Source organism: Macrosteles quadrilineatus, unplaced genomic scaffold (assembly GCF_028750875.1).
Source record: "Macrosteles quadrilineatus isolate MER2022 unplaced genomic scaffold, UCM_ALF_1.0 Scaffold_4__1_contigs__length_99947679, whole genome shotgun sequence".
Taxonomy (NCBI): domain Eukaryota; kingdom Metazoa; phylum Arthropoda; class Insecta; order Hemiptera; family Cicadellidae; genus Macrosteles; species Macrosteles quadrilineatus.
The window spans coordinates 15,106,457-15,129,608 of NW_026542597.1; the positions used below are offsets into that span (position 1 = coordinate 15,106,457).

Here is a 23,152-nt window from a genome sequence, read left to right on the forward strand (position 1 = left end):
AGCTGTGAAGTTGGTATGACTTCCATGATTTTCTGAATATTCAGCAACAAGAGAGAAACTTGTTTCACATTACAGGGGGGAGAGAGGGGGGCAGACAGGATGCAGCCCGATAATGCACAATAGAGAATAGACAAACTATGCATGAAAATACAGGAGTTGTAGACAGTACAGTCTGAGAACAAAATTTTCTGTCTGGGACAACAAAACTTTATGTGTTATTTCACAAATTACTGCAACAATTTAATAAATTGATAATAATGTGATCAAAAATATTTAATCCTCTTGTTAATGATACTTAATGTTGATGACAGATTTATTCAATTAATTTATTCAGTTCAAATAAATACAAAACTTAATAGTCACAGTAGATTATTTTCCATAGGCTGGGAAACTTCCGGCTCGAAGGACCATGTTAAATATGGTATTAAGAGGTAAAATTGTGAGAAATACCTTTAGATCCTAAAACTGAAGATCCATTAGGGTTTTGGTAGAACAGGAACAAGATGAGCAGAGAAGCGATGGCTCTGGCCAGAGTGACGAGAATCGAAGGACCACAGATGAAAGATGATGTTGAGAAATGACTATTGTTGTGTAGTATGTAATTCTTCACTGATTTAAATTAAAACTCTTCTTCATTAATAAAAAGAAAGCAATTCACTACTCATGAATATTCTGGACTGTACACGAAAATTTACAACACATCTACTTTAAATAAAAATATCTTCTTGGATCCTAGCTTGACACTTGGTACTATAAATTTGGAATCCATATTTAAATGAGAAATGATGAAATAATGCACTTGGAGCGGTAAGAGAGAAAGAGAGATTAAAATATTTAATATGGACTAAACCAAAAGGTAAGCACTGTGTACTGTGAGAGAGGTGAGTCTAAACTGAACTGACTAGTACGAAGTGCTGTAGTGAACTTTGGACAGGGATGTCATCATATCAGCTGTTGTATCCTTTCAATAACTGAACTAAAAACTTGACTTGAATGTTAATACTACTTGATTAATTGTTTATATTTGACTGTATATAGTTCATATGTTATTAAATAAATATTTTATTAAATGTCCTTAGTTGAATTACTAAATATTTAACATACCGGCCCCCCCTGAACCCCTGGGTTCTGAAAACAACACAAAAAATGAGAAAATCAATAAAAAGGGGGGTGGTAACTCCTCTTCACTATTCCATAGGAAGGACAGACACCTTTGTCACAGGACGAGAGAGGTGTCCACTTGCGGTCTTCAGGTGCACGACCCGTACTATTCCATCAGTACCAGGTGAAACGGAGAGAACTCGTCCAAGCTTCCAGGAGAGTGGAGGCAAGTTGTCTTCATGAATGACAACCAAGTCATTGACTTCAATATTCTTCTTGGGGTTGACCCATTTATTTCTCTCTTGAAGAGTGTACAGATACTCTTTCTGCCAGCGAGCCCAGATATGTTGACTGAACTGTTGGACTACCTGCCAGCGTTTTAATCGGTTGATAGGAATGCTACGCAAGTCAGGTTCAAGAGGTGTCATAAGAGGACCACCTACTGAAAAATGACCTGGCGTCAAAGCTTCTAGGTCCGAGGGATCAGAAGAAAGAGGAGTTATAGGCCTAGAGTTCATCATTCCTTCAATACGGGTGATTAAAGTCGAAAACTCTTCCAGTGACAGGGTCTGTTGTCCAATGACTCTTATTAGGTGAAATTTCACACTTTTGACGGCCCTCTCCCAAAGGCCTCCCTGATGAGGTGCATGTGGAGGTAAGAAGTGAAATTTAATATTGAAATTCTCAGCGTAGCATTGTACTGTGGAATCCTTGATTAAATTTTCAAAGTTGCGTCTGAGTTTTTCGGATGCACCTGTGAAATTTGTAGCATTGTCACAGTGAATATCTGAAACGATTCCTCGTCTGGAGACAAATCTGGTAAGAGCGGCTAAATAGGCATCCGCTGTTAGGTCGGTTACTACTTCTATGTGTACCGCCTTAGTAGAGAAGCAAATAAATATACAAATATAAACCTTGATAGGTTGAACTCGTCTTAGTAGATGTTGCTTCACAAAGAAGTGTCCTGCATAATCTACACCAGATATGGAAAATGGCCTTGAAGGTGTAACTCGATTCATAGGTAATTCCCCCATGAGTGGAGAAGAATGAGGAGGTTTACATCTGAAACATTTTATGCATTTAAAGATCCTAGATCTTATTAAGCTTCTAGCACTGAGAATCCAGTACTTGTTTGCCAGCATAGCCTGAGTTAGAGTTGGACCAGAGTGCAAATATAAGACATGATGGTGGTCAATCAAAATATCAACTAACCTATGACCTTTAGGTAGCAAGACGGGGTGTTTGTGATCTTCAGAGATATCAGCCTTGTTTATTCTTCCCCCTACTCGAATGAGGCCATCTTTATCCAGATAAGGAGCTAGGCGTCTAATGCGTACAGAGCAAGGTTTATTGGATTTCAAACATGAGATTTCTTCAGAAAAATATTCTCGTTGAACCAATTTACAAATCAGGTTATGAGCCTCTTTTATCTCCTGAGAAGTTAAATTCCCAATTTGTTTAACTTTATTTCTGGTGTTATGAATGAAGCGCAGCAGGTATGCGGAAACATGAAGTAGTGTTGTCCAAGATGAGAAGCGAGTGAGGAGAGAAAATGGTTCATCCGGAACAGCAGAGAGAGTGTTAACTGTGAGAATCTTAGTTTCAGGGATAGACTCTTCAGGTAAAGATTTACAGACAGACTTTGGCCAATTTTCTTCAGATTTACACAACCAGACAGGTCCATTCCACCAAAGTGTGTGGTTAATCAAATCTTGTGGGGCGGTACCCCTTGACCCAACATCCGCTGGATTTTCTAGTGATGAAATATGTTGCCAAAATGAAGGTGGGATATTTTCCTGTATTTCTGCAACTCGATTTGACACATAAACCTTGAGTCGATAAGAGGGCATGCCAATCCATGAAAGCACGATTGTGGAATCGCACCAAGCTGTGTATGAACTAATCTTGCAGTGAGGTGAGAGAAGTTGTATACAGTAATTTAGGAGCTTAGACATCAGGTGTGCTCCGCAGAGCTCCAAGCGAGGTATGGAAATACGCTTCAGAGGTGCGACTCTTGACTTCGCTATCAGAAGATAAGTCGATATAATTCCTTGTGAATTTACAACTCTCAGGTAAACACAACTACAATATCCTGCTTCACTTGCATCAGAAAAAGCATGTAGCTGAATATCTTTAGCTGAAGAAAGTCCCACGTAGCGAGGTATCTTGAGCATTTCAATATATGGAAGTTCATTGGCGAACTTGTTCCAAACTGATATAACGCTGTCGTCTAGGGGTTCATCCCAATCGAGACCAAGTGTCCATAAGTATTGCATGAAGGATTTGGACCAGAAGGTTACAGGAGTTAACCATCCTGACGGGTCATAGATCTGTGATATCACACTTAAAACAATTCTTTTTGTAGGAGTTTCCTTAATATTTTGAGTTCCTACAGAATAAGAAAAAACATCTTCATTAGGAATCCATTTAAGTCCTAAAACACTATGAACTGGTTGTTCGGGAGCTCGAAAACCAATAGGTTTTTCTTTGTGATCTTCAGGGATCGACTGTAAGAGTAATGGATTATTCGAAGACCATTTTCTTAACTCGAAACCTTCTTTTTTGAGTAACTGAACCACATCATTTTTCAACAAAAGAGCGTTTTCTACGCAATTACTACCCAATAGGGCGTCATCGACATAAATCTGATCCTTTAGAGCAGTTGCGGCTAGAGGATGATTTTTTCCTTCATCAATAATGAGTTGTTGAATGACACGATTTGCCAAGTAGGGCGATGATGTGAGCCCATAAGTGACAGTCGCTAGCTGATAGATTTGAAGAGGCATTTTATCATTCTCTCTCCAGAAAATAAGTTGAAATATCTGATCAGATTCCTTTACAAGGACTTGTCGAAACATCTGCTTGATGTCGCATGAAAAAACAACCGCATGTCGGCGAAAGTTGAGAATGATGTCACATATGTTGTTGTGGAGTTTTGGTCCTTGATGAAGAATACTGTTGAGAGACAGAGATGTTGATGTAGGTGCTGATGCGTTGAATACTACCCTTAATTTTCCATCTTTAAAAATTCCATGATGTGGAAGGTAGTAATGAGGATTATTTTTAAGACGTGGTGACTGACAGAGTGTCATATGTCCCGAAGACAAGTAATCTCTCATAAAATCAACATAAGTTTCCTTGAAATCAGGATTAGAACGAAATTTATTCTCCAGAGACCAGAATAGGGATTTTGCCATTTTGCTCGAGTTGCCTAATGTTGACGGATCGTCTGAGAAAGGCAAAGAGACAATATATCTTCCTTCACGAGTGCGAGAGTGCGTAGATACAAAATGTTTTTCACATTTTTCTTCGGCTAAGGATTGCTTGCTTGTAAGAGGGGGTTCCTCTACAGCCCAAAACTGTTGGATAGAGGTGTGAAGATCCAAACTATTGGTGGTTAAGAGTGTGACTAATCCATGAAATGAATTTTTGCAAGTTGAGGCGACAGGGGTCGATCCTAAGAGCGCATATCCAAAAATGGTGTCAATTGCTACAGGCATATTCTCACCAAGTGACAAAAACTGGCCTTTCACAGAGGAGGCAAAAAGGTCAGCTCCAATTAGAACATCAATAGGAGCGGGTTTATCAAAAGTAGGATCGGCTAACATTAAATGTTGCATCTGTGAGCGAACTTCAGGAGTGATCTTAGCTCGAGGTAAATCTGGAGTGATATTATCCAAAATGAAGACAGGGTGAGAGCTTGCCAATACATATCCACTAAGGGACTGGAGAGTGACATGAGTTAACCCTTTTGTTTTCACCTGAGCAGACGAGATGCCATTAATAAGCGTTTTATTAGCATGAGAGCGCTTAATCCCTAAAGACTGAGCACATCTTTGAGTAATGAAGGTAGACTGAGCAGCAGAATCTAAAACTCCCCTACAAACTAGGGTCTTACCTTCGCTTGATTTTACCACAATTAAAGCAGTGGCAAGAAGAACTGTGTTCTCTGTATTTGTCAAACCAACAAAACCAGATTCATTTTTATTTGAGTCAGAACTTGGAGCTCGTTTGTCTGTGTTACCTTTAGACACATTAGGAGAGGGATTATTTTCAGAATCCATAAAATGCAAAAGAGAGTGATGTTTTCTTTTACACGTAGAACATGTACGCCATGAATTGCATTCCTTTACCTTATGCTTATCGCCAAGACAGTTGGTGCACAAATTTTTGCCTTTAACAAAATTATACATTTCTTGTGAAGTCAATTTAAGAAAACCTTTGCATTGATAGATTTTGTGATCTGCACCTGCGCAAAATGTACAAACAGTGCGAGGAGTTGCAATAAGCGCCGATTTATTTGAGCGCTGAGGGGGTTTTACTTGAGTGTGGTGGCCTAAGGTACCCTTAAGAGATGATCCCACATTAGTAAGATTAGCTGCTTCAAGATTTACACAGTGAGACTCAATGTACTTGGTTAACTCATCTAACTTAGGAGTTACAGAGTTATCACTTCGACTCTGTTCAAAATGATGGCGAAAATCAGAATCAAATTTTCTTAACAAGTGAGAGGTCAAAATTAAATTTTCCTGAGAAATTTCTTCATCTAGAGCTTTAAGTGCTTCAATGTTTTCATTTAAAACAGACAAAAACCTTCTAAGTTGCTTCACTGAGGGATTGTGAAGAACTGGTAAGTCTAACACATTGTTGACATGAAGAGAGATTAGTAATCTTGTATTCTGATACCTTTTAAGTAGAGATTCCCATGCAATAAAATAATTAGCATTAGTCATAGGGATGTTTTTAACAACTGAAAGTGCCTCTCCCTCAAGACAGCTTAACAAATAACTCATTTTTTCAACACCAGAAATACTATCATTTTTATGAATAGTATTTTCAAACAAATTTTTGAACGCCATCCACTTTTCATGTTGACCTGAGAAGGTACCAAGTTGAAGTTTAGGAAGCTGTACACTAACCTTAGTTGTAGCTACTTGGCTGATAGCTGCATTGGAATCATCCAGGTTTGGCTGGCTCGACTGGTTAGAGCTTGGGGAAGGTATCAAGTTCACACACAAAGAGTGAATAGACACATAGAGATCACTTATTTCATCTTGTAATGTTGAAATTGTAGTGATATTTTCACTTTCATCTAATTCCTCAGGTAAAGGCACAGTGCCGAACAACTTATTCACTAATTTGTCAAAATCATTATTTTTGGCTGTAGCGGTGGAATCCAAAAGAGTGAGCTTTGTTATAAGTTGAGGAGTGATAGGTTCCTTTTCGATAGCAAGCACTTTTGCTTCAATTGACTTAAGCCTGGCTAGCACAAGCTCAGATTGCTTCACAAAAGTTGAGAACCTCATTTTGAATAAGTCTTAAATTCAATAAAATTCCAAAATAAAAATAAATGCAGATTAAAATAAGTTTATAATGAGCAAAACTTATTTAAAGACAGCCAGGATTCATTGTATTAAATATTAATATTAGTCAACTTGAAATCAGAGAGAAATATTCAGCCATAGTATAGGCCTATAAAAAGTTTAAGTCCCAGAAAATATCTACCTGCAATTATTTCCAGATAATAAATTTGAAATTCAATAAAACATGTTATTTCAAACACAAACTGTAATTAAATGTTCAATCCGTATTAATAAACATTCTTCTGTCACTTTAATTTAAAAGTGTAAGCAAACAATTGAGGTTATGAAAACATAAACAAAGTCTTGCATAATGACATTTAAGTTTTCATTTCTATCCATCAGCAGCGCTAGTGTTGATCAGCTGTGAAGTTGGTATGACTTCCATGATTTTCTGAATATTCAGCAACAAGAGAGAAACTTGTTTCACATTACAGGGGGGAGAGAGGGGGGCAGACAGGATGCAGCCCGATAATGCACAATAGAGAATAGACAAACTATGCATGAAAATACAGGAGTTGTAGACAGTACAGTCTGAGAACAAAATTTTCTGTCTGGGACAACAAAACTTTATGTGTTATTTCACAAATTACTGCAACAATTTAATAAATTGATAATAATGTGATCAAAAATATTTAATCCTCTTGTTAATGATACTTAATGTTGATGACAGATTTATTCAATTAATTTATTCAGTTCAAATAAATACAAAACTTAATAGTCACAGTAGATTATTTTCCATAGGCTGGGAAACTTCCGGCTCGAAGGACCATGTTAAATATGGTATTAAGAGCTAAAATTGTGAGAAATACCTTTAGATCCTAAAACTGAAGATCCATTAGGGTTTTGGTAGAACAGGAACAAGATGAGCAGAGAAGCGATGGCTCTGGCCAGAGTGACGAGAATCGAAGGACCACAGATGAAAGATGATGTTGAGAAATGACTATTGTTGTGTAGTATGTAATTCTTCACTGATTTAAATTAAAACTCTTCTTCATTAATAAAAAGAAAGCAATTCACTACTCATGAATATTCTGGACTGTACACGAAAATTTACAACACATCTACTTTAAATAAAAATATCTTCTTGGATCCTAGCTTGACACTTGGTACTATAAATTTGGAATCCATATTTAAATGAGAAATGATGAAATAATGCACTTGGAGCGGTAAGAGAGAAAGAGAGATTAAAATATTTAATATGGACTAAACCAAAAGGTAAGCACTGTGTACTGTGAGAGAGGTGAGTCTAAACTGAACTGACTAGTACGAAGTGCTGTAGTGAACTTTGGACAGTGATGTCATCATATCAGCTGTTGTATCCTTTCAATAACTGAACTAAAAACTTGACTTGAATGTTAATACTACTTGATTAATTGTTTATATTTGACTGTATATAGTTCATATGTTATTAAATAAATATTTTATTAAATGTCCTTAGTTGAATTACTAAATATTTAACACTAAATAACTGTTAATATTGTTTACAGCATTTCAAATTGCATCATAGAGAATACACCAAAAGTGGTTTACTAAAATAGTAACCAGTTCAACAATGTTCATCCCCAATTGCAAAATATTTCAAATAACAAAATTATGAAAATAAAAACAAAAAAATAATCATGATTATATATCTATTATGGTAGCGGTTAATTTTTTTTAACGTTGGCAGACGAGCCTACTCCTATACCGATAAAATTTGCTCTGTAGCCAAAATAGTTACCAAGTGTCATATTGTCACAACAACGTTAGGAAGCACTATTTGGAAAGTATTAAAGATGTATATGTTGAATCATACTATAATTGAAAGATGAATCGTTAAAAATCCTACTGCTTTGTAGTATGGAATAAATGAAATAAACTAATGGGTATTTGACATGTCAGCATGCTAACATAAACACGCTATCTTCGTGTGAATTATTTATGTCCTAATGCATTGGACGCACACATTGAAATAACAGAGCTGCTAAACGTATATTTACACAGCTTATCAATTCAGAGTTTTTTGGTTTGGAAATTATTATTGGATTTTTGAAACACCGAATGCGTTTCTATTATATTCTTACTTTACAAGAAACGTTGAATTTTTACATTGGTTGAGTAACTACGGAAAATTTTAAAAAACATTTGATGATAATACTGAATTGTTATTTATTTTGTATTTACAATATTGCTGTAAGGGCAGTTAAAAGCACTGACATCGATTAATAATAAACTACAAGTGTACATGTTGCTCGAATTCGAGCAATTGCGAAGTGTTACAGGAGTTATTTCAAAACAAATAACAGTCATATTTACAATGAGTTTAAAAGAGTCAACTCAAAGATTACTGGTATGTTTATCTTCGTCATTGATAAACCTAAAGCGTTCCGGCCGGTTTTCTCCTTCCCACAATGCCTCGCTGTACAGGCAACACAGGTCATTGATAGAGGGCCAATTGAGAACGAAAAGTCGTTTTGGAAATAAACAAATTATAGCTACACAAAACAACGATAAATGCACAAATTTAAGTTACAATCATGCTAACACTATCCGTCATAGCTACACAAAACAACGATAAATACACAAATTTGAGATAAAACCATACTAACACGATCCGTCTTGGGGGTTATGCTAACACAAAATCAAATAGTAAATAAATGTACTCAATGTGTTTCATTGGATTGAATAATAAATAATAGCAATTTATACAGCTGATCAAAATGTAAACAATATGTTCTTCATAAGGATAACATGGGACCTTTCAAAGTCACTTGGGCAGAGCCCAAGGGACTTTTTCAAAAATGTAAGGCCAGTTTGCAAATCTACGCGACACGCTCTTTCCAATGAGACGTCAACGGATAAAATCGGTTAAGAAATGGCGGAGGAGTTCAACCGACAAAGTTTCATGTAGCGTATTAATTATATAGATTCAGTGGAATGACTTAAAATGTAGTTTGTACGTAAATTAAAAGAAAATTCATGAATGCAGAGAAAAACATTTTCGTACTGAAGATCACATTCTAGGAAGATTCATTCGTTTAAAGACACGCAAGATTATGGACTTTGGAAAAGTATAAACGGTCCGAAAGGTCTGAGTTCAGTATAATAACCTACTCTGAAATTTAGACAAATTTTGTTCTTTTAAAACACGTGAAATCTTATTAAATCAGCACTTAACGTACAACTGATCAGATGTATAAACGTCCAATCCCAGCTGTTTATATGCTTTTACCGTGATTGAAGTCTTTAAGAGCTTTCAGTCCAGAGAAATCGTGCTTTGTTCTTGTCATCTGGTGTATATTTCAGACGATCCTTTTCATAAAATTGGGGTTAAAATAGTTCGCTAACGGAAAAATCAGATGGAAGGGTGAATATAGTGGTTTGCTTTAGTTAATTAAGTGAGAAAAATATGAATCCAAATTATCTGGTTCATCATGTCGTATAACTAGGTACCTTAAATAAATGTTTTAATGATAACTTAAGTAATGGTTACATTAAATTAATTTAATTATATTTTTACCTTTTCATAGTCTGTGGAGCTCATTACAATGAAATATGTAAAGTTCAGAGTACGTTTATTGACATACATTATTATCTAACAACATGATATTTATTTCACACCACCACGAGTTGTGTCAGTGACGCTCGCTGTCACCGTGTAAGTGTTGTTTATACACAATTGGACCTGTCAGTTGTGTTTTGGACTGTTTATAGATAAGGTCACCAGGTGAGGCTCGTGCACTATGAAGTCCAATATTCACTATGGGTACACACACAACATATACATGACTAAACTGACAGCTTAGATATGTTTGAAACGGCTTGAAAAGTCGTAATTATTCTTTATTTACATACATCTGTACATAACAATAAGGCCTGGTGTACAAATAACTGGGAAACACTTAAATACTTAAATCAGTCAATAGGAATTCCTGTCGAACCCTTGACTTGTCACATATAAGTGCAGTTTTAATAAGAATAGTATCATGGGTTTGTAAAATATTAACAAGAATGAATTATGTGCTCAAAATTTAACGATGGAGAAGAAACACAAACAAAAACAAACGTAATGAGATTATTATTTTGTTACCATTCACAATTGTATGCATAGACCTCTAATAAAAATAATTATCAAATATGATGAGTATCATAAAAGGTATTTAAATTATCATTTAAGTAATTGTTTTGTCAAAAACTTATGAGATGGATATAAATGCTAGTTTCCAATAGAAGACTGGAAAACAGCAAAAAGAAAGCGTATACTGATTGCATCATTTGTTTCTACAGAAGTTATACAAACAAACATGAATTTGGAATGGAAAAATAGTTCTCTCAAAAATAACAAGCACTACGAATACATGATGCAATAGCTCGATAAGTCTTCATTTGGAGAAGACCGAGAAGACCTGTATTGCTTATTGAGTCGAATCACTACCATAATTAAAAGTTATAAAGAACATTTTTTTCTAAAATATACATGAAAATTGTAAATCTCTTAAATTAGTAATTCCGCCTAAAAATAGACTAAGGACGTTCTACTCTAAGTAACAGAGTAGATCTTAGTTGCTGTATAGTTAAAGTTACGCTCAACATATTAATATAAATATCAAAGCTGCTAGCTTTTGTTTGCTGAGCGATAAAGTTTGTAAGTTTTTGACCCGCGAACAAGTTTAAAGCACAAAAAGTTCTTCAATGCATATATTGACAAGTTTATAGAATGTTTTGACATCGATGATGGAGCACCTACTCGTTGAAAGTTATTGATAGGAATTGCTTTGGTTATTGTTTGATTTATTTTTATACCATTTTGTGTTGGTAAAAATTAAATTACGCTCCCTGCAGAAATATAAAACTACTTAGGCAGGTATTTAATTGATTCATTTACAATTATTGCGTGATTTAAAAGAATAAAACTAAACTTGCATGAAAGTACGATATTTGCAGATTTTGTGGTTTTTTCCATATGACGATAGGGATTGCCTGGGATTGTTTTTCTCATTCAGACTAGATCTAGGTTGGCGGCATTATCACTTAGATAAAATCCATTGGTGATTTGGCGGGATTTTAAACCCGGACTGTGGCCGAAGTCCTGCGCTCTACCTTTACCGGCTCGCTCCCTCACTGGTAAACCACAAAAAAACGCGGATTTGCTTCCCAGATTTTATCCACGTTTAGGTTGTCATATCTACTGGTTATTTAGTGATCAAACAGTCATATATCTTATGTTACTTTACTGATTGTTACTAATGGTTTACTGATATTTGTATTGGCATTTCTTGTGTAAACTCAATCGATTTTGAGAAAACGTTTTCCAACAACGCTTAATGTTTGTGTATGCCGGGAATCGAATCCGTTGTCACTCCGTGAGACAACACACACCGAAAGATATATAAGGCATAAGAAATATCTGAATTGGAATGTTCCACAGATTATATCGAGTTTGTAAGGTGTAAAATCAATAGCAGTAGCGGCGAAAGCTAATAAAAGAGTGGAGAATTGTTTACAATATCGATTGAACTGCAAACTCATAATTTCAACCGTGTAGTAGTGTGTAAAAAGAATTTTTGCTAGTTTTTTTTAACAATAGTTTTTCTTATTCAAATATAATATATACTGAATGGTACAGACTGAAATACAATGAACTAATTGAACTAATTTACAATTAATTGCTCCTTTGAATTAGTGCACAATTTTCTGATGATTTGAATCTCATAAATAATAAATTAGAAAAATGAATCTGGAGATAAAAACCGTGTTCTTATGTTTAAAATGCATGGATATTTTTGTAAAATGTCCAATGTACTGAAAATTCAAGGAAAGAATTTTTGTGTTTTGATAATAATATGTGGGTTAACAGCTTTGGGCCACATTTCAAAACGGGGACGACTACCATTTTAATTGTTATGTTTCGAGTAGAAAGGTATTATGTATTAAGAGGTAAGATTCTTATCATTAGCTATTCCTGAGTTGTTAGATGAAATAATCACTTCATAATTTTCTTTTATCCTGAAAAAGTTCAAAATTTTCAATTATCGATATTAGTTGTATAAGGGCTAGTTTTAGAACTACCATCACGCCCACGACATTAGTTTTTGAACTTTTGCATTTTTGCATTCATCAAACACTTTCATAAACATCGTTAATTATAATTCCTAAACGCAATGATGGTGGCAAGAGATAACTTCTTCAGAAGGGATTACCAACCCTGTATCACACGCTGAACTAAGCTCACTTGACCCAGTTGTATAAATAAAGCTCAAGCTCAGTATGTGAGGTGAGCTACAAACTATTGCAATGAGGTTTTGAGACGCTCTTAGGTAAAACGACAGTTCTGGGAAGGGAGGAGGGCGGCTCAAATTGATTCGCAGTGACGAGAATCCACATTGACAACTAGAGAAGTCATGTCAACTTACCGGATGTTACATGTTAGGGTACGTAATCTAAGTATTTTTGTATTTCCATAAATGTATATATTTTATGGGTATCAATTCTATTTAAGGTATTACACTCTTGTCATGTAAAACCGCCTACAATCGTCAATGTGCAGGATATATCCCTAATTTTTGTAAAACTTCTGCCAACAATGCTTGCAAAAGAAACTAAGTGATTGTTGAAAAATGTCAATAGTATTCATCACGTGTAAAGATTATTACTATTTTTCTAAGCAACTTTTTTTTAAATATTAACGACTTTGAGTTTGTGAGTACAATTTCACTGTTTCTCTACCCTCCTACGAGTGCAGCGTTTCATGACGGAGTCTAACCTAGTACTGTAATTAATTGTTGCAAGTTGTGTTCCATGTGACAAAATCTAATTTTACTTTAAGGTACATCCAGTCAAATATAGATTAACATTTGTAAAGGGTGTATAAAATAAAATGGATTGAGATCTGTCTTGCTTGGTTCCTTATTAATATGACTTGAACCACCGAACTTTGTAGACGAGGCTATCGGAACTACGCGGTTTAACCTACAACAGTGAAGTGGTAGTTTACATTCACTACTGCTTGCTTTGTGATGATTGGCAATACTGTACTATAGCACTGTTTGGTCCCAGATGGGAATAGTTCAACAGTATTGTTCGCAATGTTACAATTAGTTACAAACCAATGTCCCAGTGGCTTGTAACTACTTATATTGTATCGCATTGCAATAAAACGAACCAATTGTATAGAAACTAGCAAAACATAAATACACAAGACCTCATACAGTGTCTTGCTATTTCAATTATGGCAATACGACTTATTATATTCAGGTTCTCATATACTATATTAGGAAAGCATGGTTCTTGAAAACTTTTTTTTCTCAGCTCGTGTGCGTTGCAGAGAAAATCTACGCATATTGTAAGATAATTTCTTGTAGATGTGCAGAATCCCTTTATAAATTAAAATATGCTAAAAAAAGCACACACAAAAATTAAAATAAAAAAATACATGGTCCTTAGGGGTTGCTATGCTGGGGACGAATATAAAGAGAAAATCAAAACAAATAGAAGAAATTCCAATCACATGTTTAATTTACAGCGTGGGTGAAAATGGAGAAGTCTATATAGTACGTTGCATATTTTTGGTCGAGTTTTCGACCACTGGACGACCAGATTCAATATAATAAATCTGCGGTTATAATATTAACATAAGGTCTTGGAGGTATTGAATAAAAATAAGTGATGAACATATATTAACACAGAACAGGTAATAGGGACAAAATACTATATTTTCGTACCTGATAAGCAAAGAGAACAATTTAGCTCCGCACCGAAGTATGCTATTTTATCCGTGAAACATCCCAGTTCAGTTTTGGGGTTTTACAAAGAGAGAACCAGTTGATGACTTAATGGAGCCCATCACGTGTACTGCATATGAAACACAAGCGCTCGCAATAAATTGCTATATTATTCAAATAAGGAACAACGTTGAGCTCAAACCTTTGTCTTCTTCCTAAAGGTCTACTGATATGACATGTTAAAATATATCACCTAGTGTAAAATTAGTATTGTTAGGGGTGTGAGTTGGACTATTGGTAGAGCGTGGGACATCGGACCCTGAGGTTCCGGGTTAAAATCCGTCCAAATAACCCCTAGGTCGCGACTTAGAACGGGGTGAAAAACTACCCCGGGCTTGAGCCTAGTGCCCTAGAAAAAAATTATTGCTAAGAATTTCAGCAGCCATGAAATAGTTAGTCATCTGTAAACAAGATAAAACCATACATCTGTAAAAGGATAAAATAAAACCTTACAGTCCAAGCACTGCTATATGCACTTGTACTTTAACTCTTTACAAGGATGCATTTATAAACAGAGTTGCATTATCTTCCGATTTTGACCAGTCTCACCATTGTCATTTGCAGGCTCAACGAAACATGAGAAATTGGAATGGAGTTCCTCGAACAATATTAGAGTATGTATTCCTGAGACAAACTTCAATTCGTTCTGAAGTATCGAATTTGACTGTAGTCTGTATGATGGATCTTCTTTACTGACCCTCCGTCTACCTTGGGACTAACCAATGATAGAGGTTCAGGAGACTTGTTCTATTATACAGACTATATTCATGAACAAACGCCATTTTGATTGTATTCTCTGATTACATCTGATAATTACTGTTTTGACTGGTCAAAATTGATGTATCTAACAAGTCTTTTTTAATCGTCTTGTAAGATCGACATACAAGGTCGACAACTGAACTATTCCGCCATTGGTATCTCAGAAACTATTATATTTTGGGGAAACAGTAAATGGAGAACTTCAAATATTGTTATGACATAAAAAATATCAAATCCACTATTATAAAAAGCCCGCACTACAACTACAAACCCCAAGTGTCCCACTATAGATCATATGTTGTATGATCTTTGAAAACCACGTTTTCTGTTCAGGAGGAAATTTTGACGAAATCAATACTTTCTCCATAAAATATGATAGGGGGAGAAATTAAAAGAATTCTGTAGACCAAAGTTTCTGTCTACTGGTCCCAAGAGTGCGAGTTGTTGTATCGCTCAGGATTGATTAATCTTGTCTCACTCGGTCATTAGGGTCCTTCCCAGGAGTGAAACTGTTGTGTATACACAGGACAAGATTGGCCAATGATTGCTAAAACGGATAATAATTGCTTTAACATAGAATGTATGGAAGGCAATAAACATTAAAATGCAACATTGAAGTTACAGGTATCGAAACAATCTTCACAGCCAGGAATTTCACCCGTTTAAGTTTTGAGTAGCGTAACATTAAAATTATGACTAGTTGAATTTGATCAAACAATTTTAACATTGTTAAACTCTAATATAAAAGGTGTAATAGTGCCTAAAACTACAAAATAGCTAAAGAAAAAAGTCACATTCGTAACCTAAACAGATAAAAAAAAGGTTGGAAAAACAACCACTATTACGGACATTTTCCATCATGATGGTAATTTTCTTTACCAACGTGATGGAAAGTACCGCAATAAACATTTGAACAACATTAACTCACCATAACCAACAATAATTTCAAACAAAGTACCACTATTAAATAAAAGTTTTAAATATTACAGCTATAAGTCTAAATTTAAAATATGTAAACCTTTTACGGATTCAAAAGGGTATTTCCAGTAAAATATCAGCGAATTTCCTTTATATGTGAACATTATAGGAAAATTAATAGTTTATAATAATTTAGTTTGTAATCAACTCTAACCTTAACAAAATTAACTTTAAAACTTTAAATAAAACCATAAATTGAACAATAACCAAAACAATTCCTATCAATAAGTTTCAACGAGTAGGTGCTCCATCATCGATGTCAAAACATTCTATAAACTTGTCAATATATGCATTGAAGAACTTTTTTTGCTTTAAACTTGTTTGCAGGTCAGAAGTTTAAAAACGCCATTGCTCGGCAAAAACAAGTTAGCTGCTTTGAAATTTATATTAACATGTTACACGGATAATGTTAATTATACAGTTGCCAAGAGCAACGCTTTTGCTCAAAAGTAAAACATCCACTTTAAATTCTTCGTAAAAGAAGAATATCGTTGTTTGTATGATTTTTTTACGATTCTGTGTTATTTACTAACAAAATATACTTTATTTTTAGCCAATTTAGAAATGTATAAGGTCTATTAATAGTTTATTGCTATCTGAAAGGGAGCTTGACGTTATAAAACAGTAAAACCATTTTTTTTATTCTAGAGCGTTGATAATTACATACTAACCAAAATATATATACATAGAGAGCTTCAGTGTCTAAAGTGAACGAAAAAAGCATTAGGTTTGTTTTAAATTGACTTTCACATGTAAACGTAAAGATCCAGTACACAAATGAACTAACTTGACCTCCTTATCCGTATTAGAAGATAACTTACACATTTTCAGTCGACAATGGTTCTACACACCAAGGCCAGGTTCACACTGATTTTCTAGTGATTGTATAATCTTAAAACACCCCCGCCGCAGCAAACCTGCCGACTAAGCGAATTTCCATTTGTCTGAATTGATTTTCAATTAAATCTATTTAAATATAACATTAGTCTTAACAACCTAGGTTTGTTGCCACAAGGAAACTAATAAAGTGGGGTTTTTAGTAAAAGGTCAATAGCTTAGTATAAAATAAATAAATTTGCCAAGTTTGATCAAAAGATATCAATAAACAAGCAAACTACAACATTTTACAATATTCTCCATAAGAATAACGTGGGAATTTTAAATTTAAATTTTTTGAATTTTCTCCTTTACTAATAAATGTACAAAAACACTTTGATACTAAATTATTTTTATTTTTTTTTAAAGATCTTTAAAAAGGTCTAGAGAGAAATTGGAAAATTTTGTGTTTTGAGGGTCAAAAATGAGAAACCCAATAAAACCCCCCGTAGAACCCCGTTCCCATGGTCCGATCATGCTAGTTCGCGAACTCAGTTGATCGAACTCGTTTGAACGAATAGCATGTTTGGCCTATAGGGACATAAAAATGAAAAAGTAAATCGGTCCCGGGCCTAGGTCTTACCGTGCCACCTACTGTAATAGCTACTTCCCTATAGGGAAATTTGCTAAAATGAAATAAAATTAATAAAATGGTTTTCATTTTAAAAGTCCACGAACCACATAACCTGGTGACCTTATCTATAGACAGTTCACAGCACAACTGACAGGTCCAAGTGTATGAAGAACACTTACACGCTGACAGCGCGCCAATGATACCACTTATAGTGTTGAGGACCCGTTCAAAATTCAGTATTGTCAATTTTCCTATCTGTGAATGCTCATAATTGAACAATTAACACATTACTGTAGTTCCTTTTTACAAGATTTCAAGAGATAGAAATGAAGTTGGATTGGAGGAACAACAACTTTTTGTACTCTTAGTCTACTTTTTGTTAGTAGATTGGAGTCATACATATAACGTCAAAACTATGCAAAACTTATTACGTACGTCATTAAAAATTATATAAACTTATTATTATTTCACAGTAGTGTTTTGAAAGACTATACATATGTAAACTTGAGAATACATGAAATTTTCAGTTTACCTTTCTTAAAAATGTCTTGATTGCATGTTTTCAAAATCTTTAAAAGTAATTGCTTTATTAATTACAATAGAATTCGTTGAAAAATTACCCAATGTTACCAAACTAATGTAAACTCAGTGCACTTCAATTCATTGTATTCATACTTTAACGACTAATTATTTTTATATTAATTTTTATGAGGTTACTCTTTAAACAATTTACTAATTTCAAAAGAAAGTTTAGCCGTGATCTAATTGTTTACTTCATTACTATACAGGGTGATCAACTCAAGGAGGCCACCATTGGGATATCGGAAACGGTAAGAATTAGAGAAAACTTTAAATGGGGAACATTCCTTTATTTTTTGTGGCAGTTAAAATTATGATTTTATTTTTTCGAAATTCAGCCGCCATTTTCCAAAATGGCGGCCAACTTTGAAATTTTTTATGGAACACCCTATATTTTATCATGTTTTCGGATAGAACAGGCAATTTAAAAACTTTTTTATTTTTAAAATTTTTTCGATAAACCCACTCGTTTAGGAGTTACAGCCTATGGAAAAATGACTTCCGGTGTACATTTTACATCATGTAGCTCCTAAACAAGTAGGTTTATAGTTTATAGCGAAAATGCGAAAAGTAAATGAGTAAAATAACTCTTAAAATTACATCCACATTCCAAAAGACCAAAAAATACACAGTTTTCCACTTTTCAAATTTGCCGCCATTTTGGAAAATGGCCGCCATTTTTTAAATAATAAAATTAATAGTTTTGAACGAATTTTTTGGTCTCTTTGGAATGTGGATGCAATTTTAAGACTTATTTGAATCATTTACTTTTCGCATTTTCGCTATAAACCTACTTGTTTAGAGCTACATGATGTAAAATGTACACCGGAAGTCATTTTTCCATAGGCTGTAACTCCTAAATGAGTGGGTTTATCGAAAAAATGTCAAGAATAAAAAAGTTTTTAAATTGCCTGTTCTACTCGAAAACATGATAAAATATAGGGTGTTCTATAAGAAATTTCAAAGTTGGCCGCCATTTTGGAAAATAGCGGCTGAATTTCGAAAAAATAAAATCATATTTTTAACTGCTACAAAAAATAAAGGAATGTTCCCCATTTAAAGTTTTCTCTAATTCTTACCGTTTCCGATATCCCAATGGTGGCCTCCTTGAGTTGATCACCCTGTATACAGTATAATGTATCTTTTTGGTGAAACTCTCGTAGGTAATCTATTTTAATAATAAACGTAGGTTATGTCTATGAACAATATGGCTGTATCCGTAGTGTATCAGCTGTTTGTATAGTTTAATTGTTTGTCCGGTAAGTTAGATTTTTGGGAAAGTGAAAAAGACATCTGTAGAAAAGGCTGGTTTTAAAAAGAGAACAATCAGTTCTGTATATGCATTTTAATCCAAACGTTTTTGGTCTCTGGTTTTATGAATTTCTGTTGAAGGTCTGAAATATACACCAGATGATAAGAACAAAGCACGATTTCTCTAGACTGAAAGCTCTTAAAGACTTCAATCACGGTAAAAGCATTGCAACAGCTGGGATTGGATGTTTATACATCTGATCAGATGCAATTTGATGAGATTAGACGTTTAAAAAAAATTGCTATCTCATGTTAGAATACAAATTATTATTGTGAATATTCAATTTTTAAGGAAAACTTATTTTTTGCATTCCACGGCTGGGTGTTACAATAAATTAATTATTTAGAATTCTCCCGATTGGTCTCATGCAATTAAGTTAGGATTCATTTTTTTAAGCTATTTACTTTTTCATACACACAGTTGGCTGAGGCGGGTTTTTAGTGAATCACCAAGCAGTAATTACTTACACATATTATTCTGTTGTTTGTTGAAATATCCAAAACACTGGGGCGGATGGCGTCGTCCTGTAATCCAGCTACTAGGTCACGAATTGTGGATATTTATAGGCTTGCACTGTGGATGCGATACTCTCTGGTGTGGATTAACGTCCGCACGAGTGAGTACTACGACTATCCGCAGTACTATCCTGATAATTAGACCAATTCGTATATACCAAGGCAAAAATGTAGTTCAGATTCCATAAACTGTACCCTTAGTTGCTTTTAGCTGTATGGGCTATGAATTAACAGTTGTGTCTTAGGAATATGTCGGCCTTAGTCACTAACAAGACTACAAGATCGCGCCACTCATCCTACACTCATTTCCATTCGTACTTGGCTCAAAAATACCTACTTTGTATAGTCACCATTTCATCGAAAAGTACCTATATAAAAAAAGTAGTATGTGAACAAGACGAAAGGCAAGTTAATTTGTGTAGTCCAGCTACTAGGTCACGAATTGTGGATATTTATAGGCATGCACTGTGGATGCGATACTCTCTGGTGTGGATTAACGTCCGCACGAGTGAGTACTACGACTATCCGCAGTACTATCCTGATAATTAGACCAATTCGTATATACCAAGGCAAAAACGTAGTTCGGATTCCACTATAGGTAGGTCCCTTAGTTGCCATTAGCTGTATGGGCTATTAATTAACAGTTGTGTCTTAGGAATATGTCGGCCTTAGCCACTAACAAAACAAGACTACAAGATCGCGCCACTCATCCTACACTCATCTCCATTCATACTTGGCTTAAAATACCTACTTTGTATAGTCACCATTTCATCGAAAAGTATATAAAAAAGTATTATGTGAACGAGACGAAAGGCAAGTTAATTTGTGTAGTTTTACATTTGCTACAGTGCTCTCATTTAAACTGAGTTGACCAATGCATTTGCACATAAATAATTCACAAGGTAGCGTGTTTATGTTAGCATGCTGACGTGTACAATTCCATTAGAGTGTTCAGTTTTTGCCAATTATATAACACAGTGTGATTTTAACGAATGGCATTGTTAGACCTAGACCACCAATAAGCTTTTTCATTTTATGACCCTTGAGTGCAAACACACAATTCTTTCAAATTGTTATACATGTATATATATCATACGTCCATAAACGCAATTACTTGAATATTTTTTCCCCTATTTTGATGAAATTTGGCTTAAAGGTGTAGGGCGGGATAAACTTGTATGAGTTCACGAACCAGCATTAACAGACCATGGGAACGGGTTTTATGGGGGTATTTATAGGGTAAAATTTGGTTTTCTAATTTTGCTACCATCAAACATAAAATATCCCCTTTTTTCTCCAAACTATGTTGAAGAGCTTAAAAACAAATAGTTTAGTATATTGAAGTGTTTTTACGGTCATTGGTTACGGAGAAAATTGAAAAGATAAGGGAACTGTTGTAGTTTGCTTGTTTATGGATATATTTGGATAACACTTCCATGTAAATTTGTTTACTAAAAACACTTTAATTACCTATATATAGCAGTAGTTGTATATAGCAGCAAACCTAGATACTTGTTAAACTTAATATTTTTTAAATAGATATATAATTGAAAATCCAATCAGTTGAACGGAATTTTCTTAGTCTGCAGGCTTGCTGGGTAGGGGGTATTTTATAATATATGCCTCGACCCACAATGGTTTATGCCATTATTATTTAATTGTTTTAAATTATTGTAGCTGCAAAAGGTATGTTATTTATAAAAATTACGTCTATTTTTACAGATATAATTAATTCTACGTGAAAACTACAGGTGTCAAACCAATGTAATGAGCAACTCATTTAGTTTGCAAATGAGTTTCACACAAAAAAGTATTAAATTTGCAAATTGCGTAATTCTGGCTGTGTTACAGTACACATTTGTTTGCTCGATTATGATGACGTAGGACGAGAAAATTAAAAACGTCCTCTCTGATGTTCTAGCGCGTCAACATTCCCTTAGTGAAATACATTTTGTGTTTGCATCGCAGTATTATGTTTTCGCTTTTGTTTGTATGCTTTTCGGAGTTTAAAAGAATTAAGGATCACAAAAGTGTAGTGTTAAACATAGTTTGTAACGCTTTAGTAGTTTTTAAAATGCTAAAGCGTACCAATGCAACATCTATATACCTAAATTTTGTTATGTATTATACCTTTAATATAAAACTTATATTTTATTACAGTCAATATTGTATATTGTACTGTAAATCTACCATTTTAAAACGATATCCAGTAATCTACAAGCGTAACTCTAAAAGACGTCTCTATGGAACAAAATGTTGAAACCTTCGAGGTCTTTAAAAACAATACCTTTTGAAGCAGTGAATTTCGGAGCAGCGGCCGGACCGCCGGACGTTCACACGTTTTCGGAGCAGTGCCTGGGCTACAGTATTTTTTGGAATATGGCCGTGCACTTTCTTTCGGAGGAGAGCTTGAGTGGTAAAATTTGTTAGAGAAGTCCCATGATGACTAATTCTTTTTGCAGCATAATTGTTTCGGAGTAACACCTTTTGCATCGTATGAAACAACACGCAAAAAACAATCATAGAAAATTGATCCATTTCCTGAAATAGAAGTTTACGCAACGATTGTAGAAGTTTTTAAGGCACTCGCCAAAGCTTGTACCTTAAATTTTCTACTCGTGTCGTTTACACTATTTACGCGAGTTGTGTTCACTTATTTACCTACGACAGTGTTTTAATTACTAAAAATCACTACTCATAACTTTTAAGAGAGGTTGTGTTTTCGTTTATAACCTCTCATTTGCCACTGACAGTGATGCAACGAAACACAGTACCATACACTAATTGAACCACGCAACAATTATATTGGCCTGAACTGCTGATTAGTTGAAGTTCGAATCATTACAATTTTACTTCCTCTCTCTCAATCCTTGAACCTCATTGGTCCGTTACTCGTGTTGTTATGAGTGAAACTATGCTGTTATGAAAGTAAACAATACTGTTATGGGATAGCCTACTTTTCAATTCTAAGAACTGAACTGAAACGGCTAGTTTAAAAAAGGGTCATGGGTAAACATCATTTACCTTAAAATAACTTTCTTTACTCAGTCGATAAAACCTTGATAGACACAATTCCGCAGAAGCCTCACAAATATTGGTATTCTCAGATACAGGTTATGTAAAGACGACTATATCTGATTGTGCGTCAATCCGCGCTTTAGTATGAAGCTGATGCTCGAAATCGAGCACATTTACTCAATTTGTTTTAAGATTTACTAATTTTACAAACGTAGTCTATGCAGGAATGCATTTAATATAACATCCCTCAGTACCAGATTTGTTTGATGAGAAAAATACAAGCAGTAAGAAAACATCTAATAGTCTTAATATCCATA

At 34.6% G+C, this 23,152-nt stretch overlaps 1 protein-coding gene across 1 annotated transcript; it reads right to left on the reverse strand.

Moving 5' to 3' along the window:
- Positions 1-1,187: 1,187 nt before the first annotated feature.
- Positions 1,188-6,407, reverse strand: LOC128992766 (uncharacterized). Its single transcript, XM_054416506.1, has 4 exons — positions 6,021-6,407; positions 5,447-5,561; positions 2,314-5,125; positions 1,188-2,163 (listed from the first exon to the last, which is right to left on the reverse strand). Exons 1-4 carry the CDS (start codon positions 6,405-6,407, stop codon positions 1,188-1,190), a joined length of 4,290 nt encoding a protein of 1,429 aa, XP_054272481.1.
- Between the last annotated feature and the right edge of the window lie 16,745 nt (positions 6,408-23,152).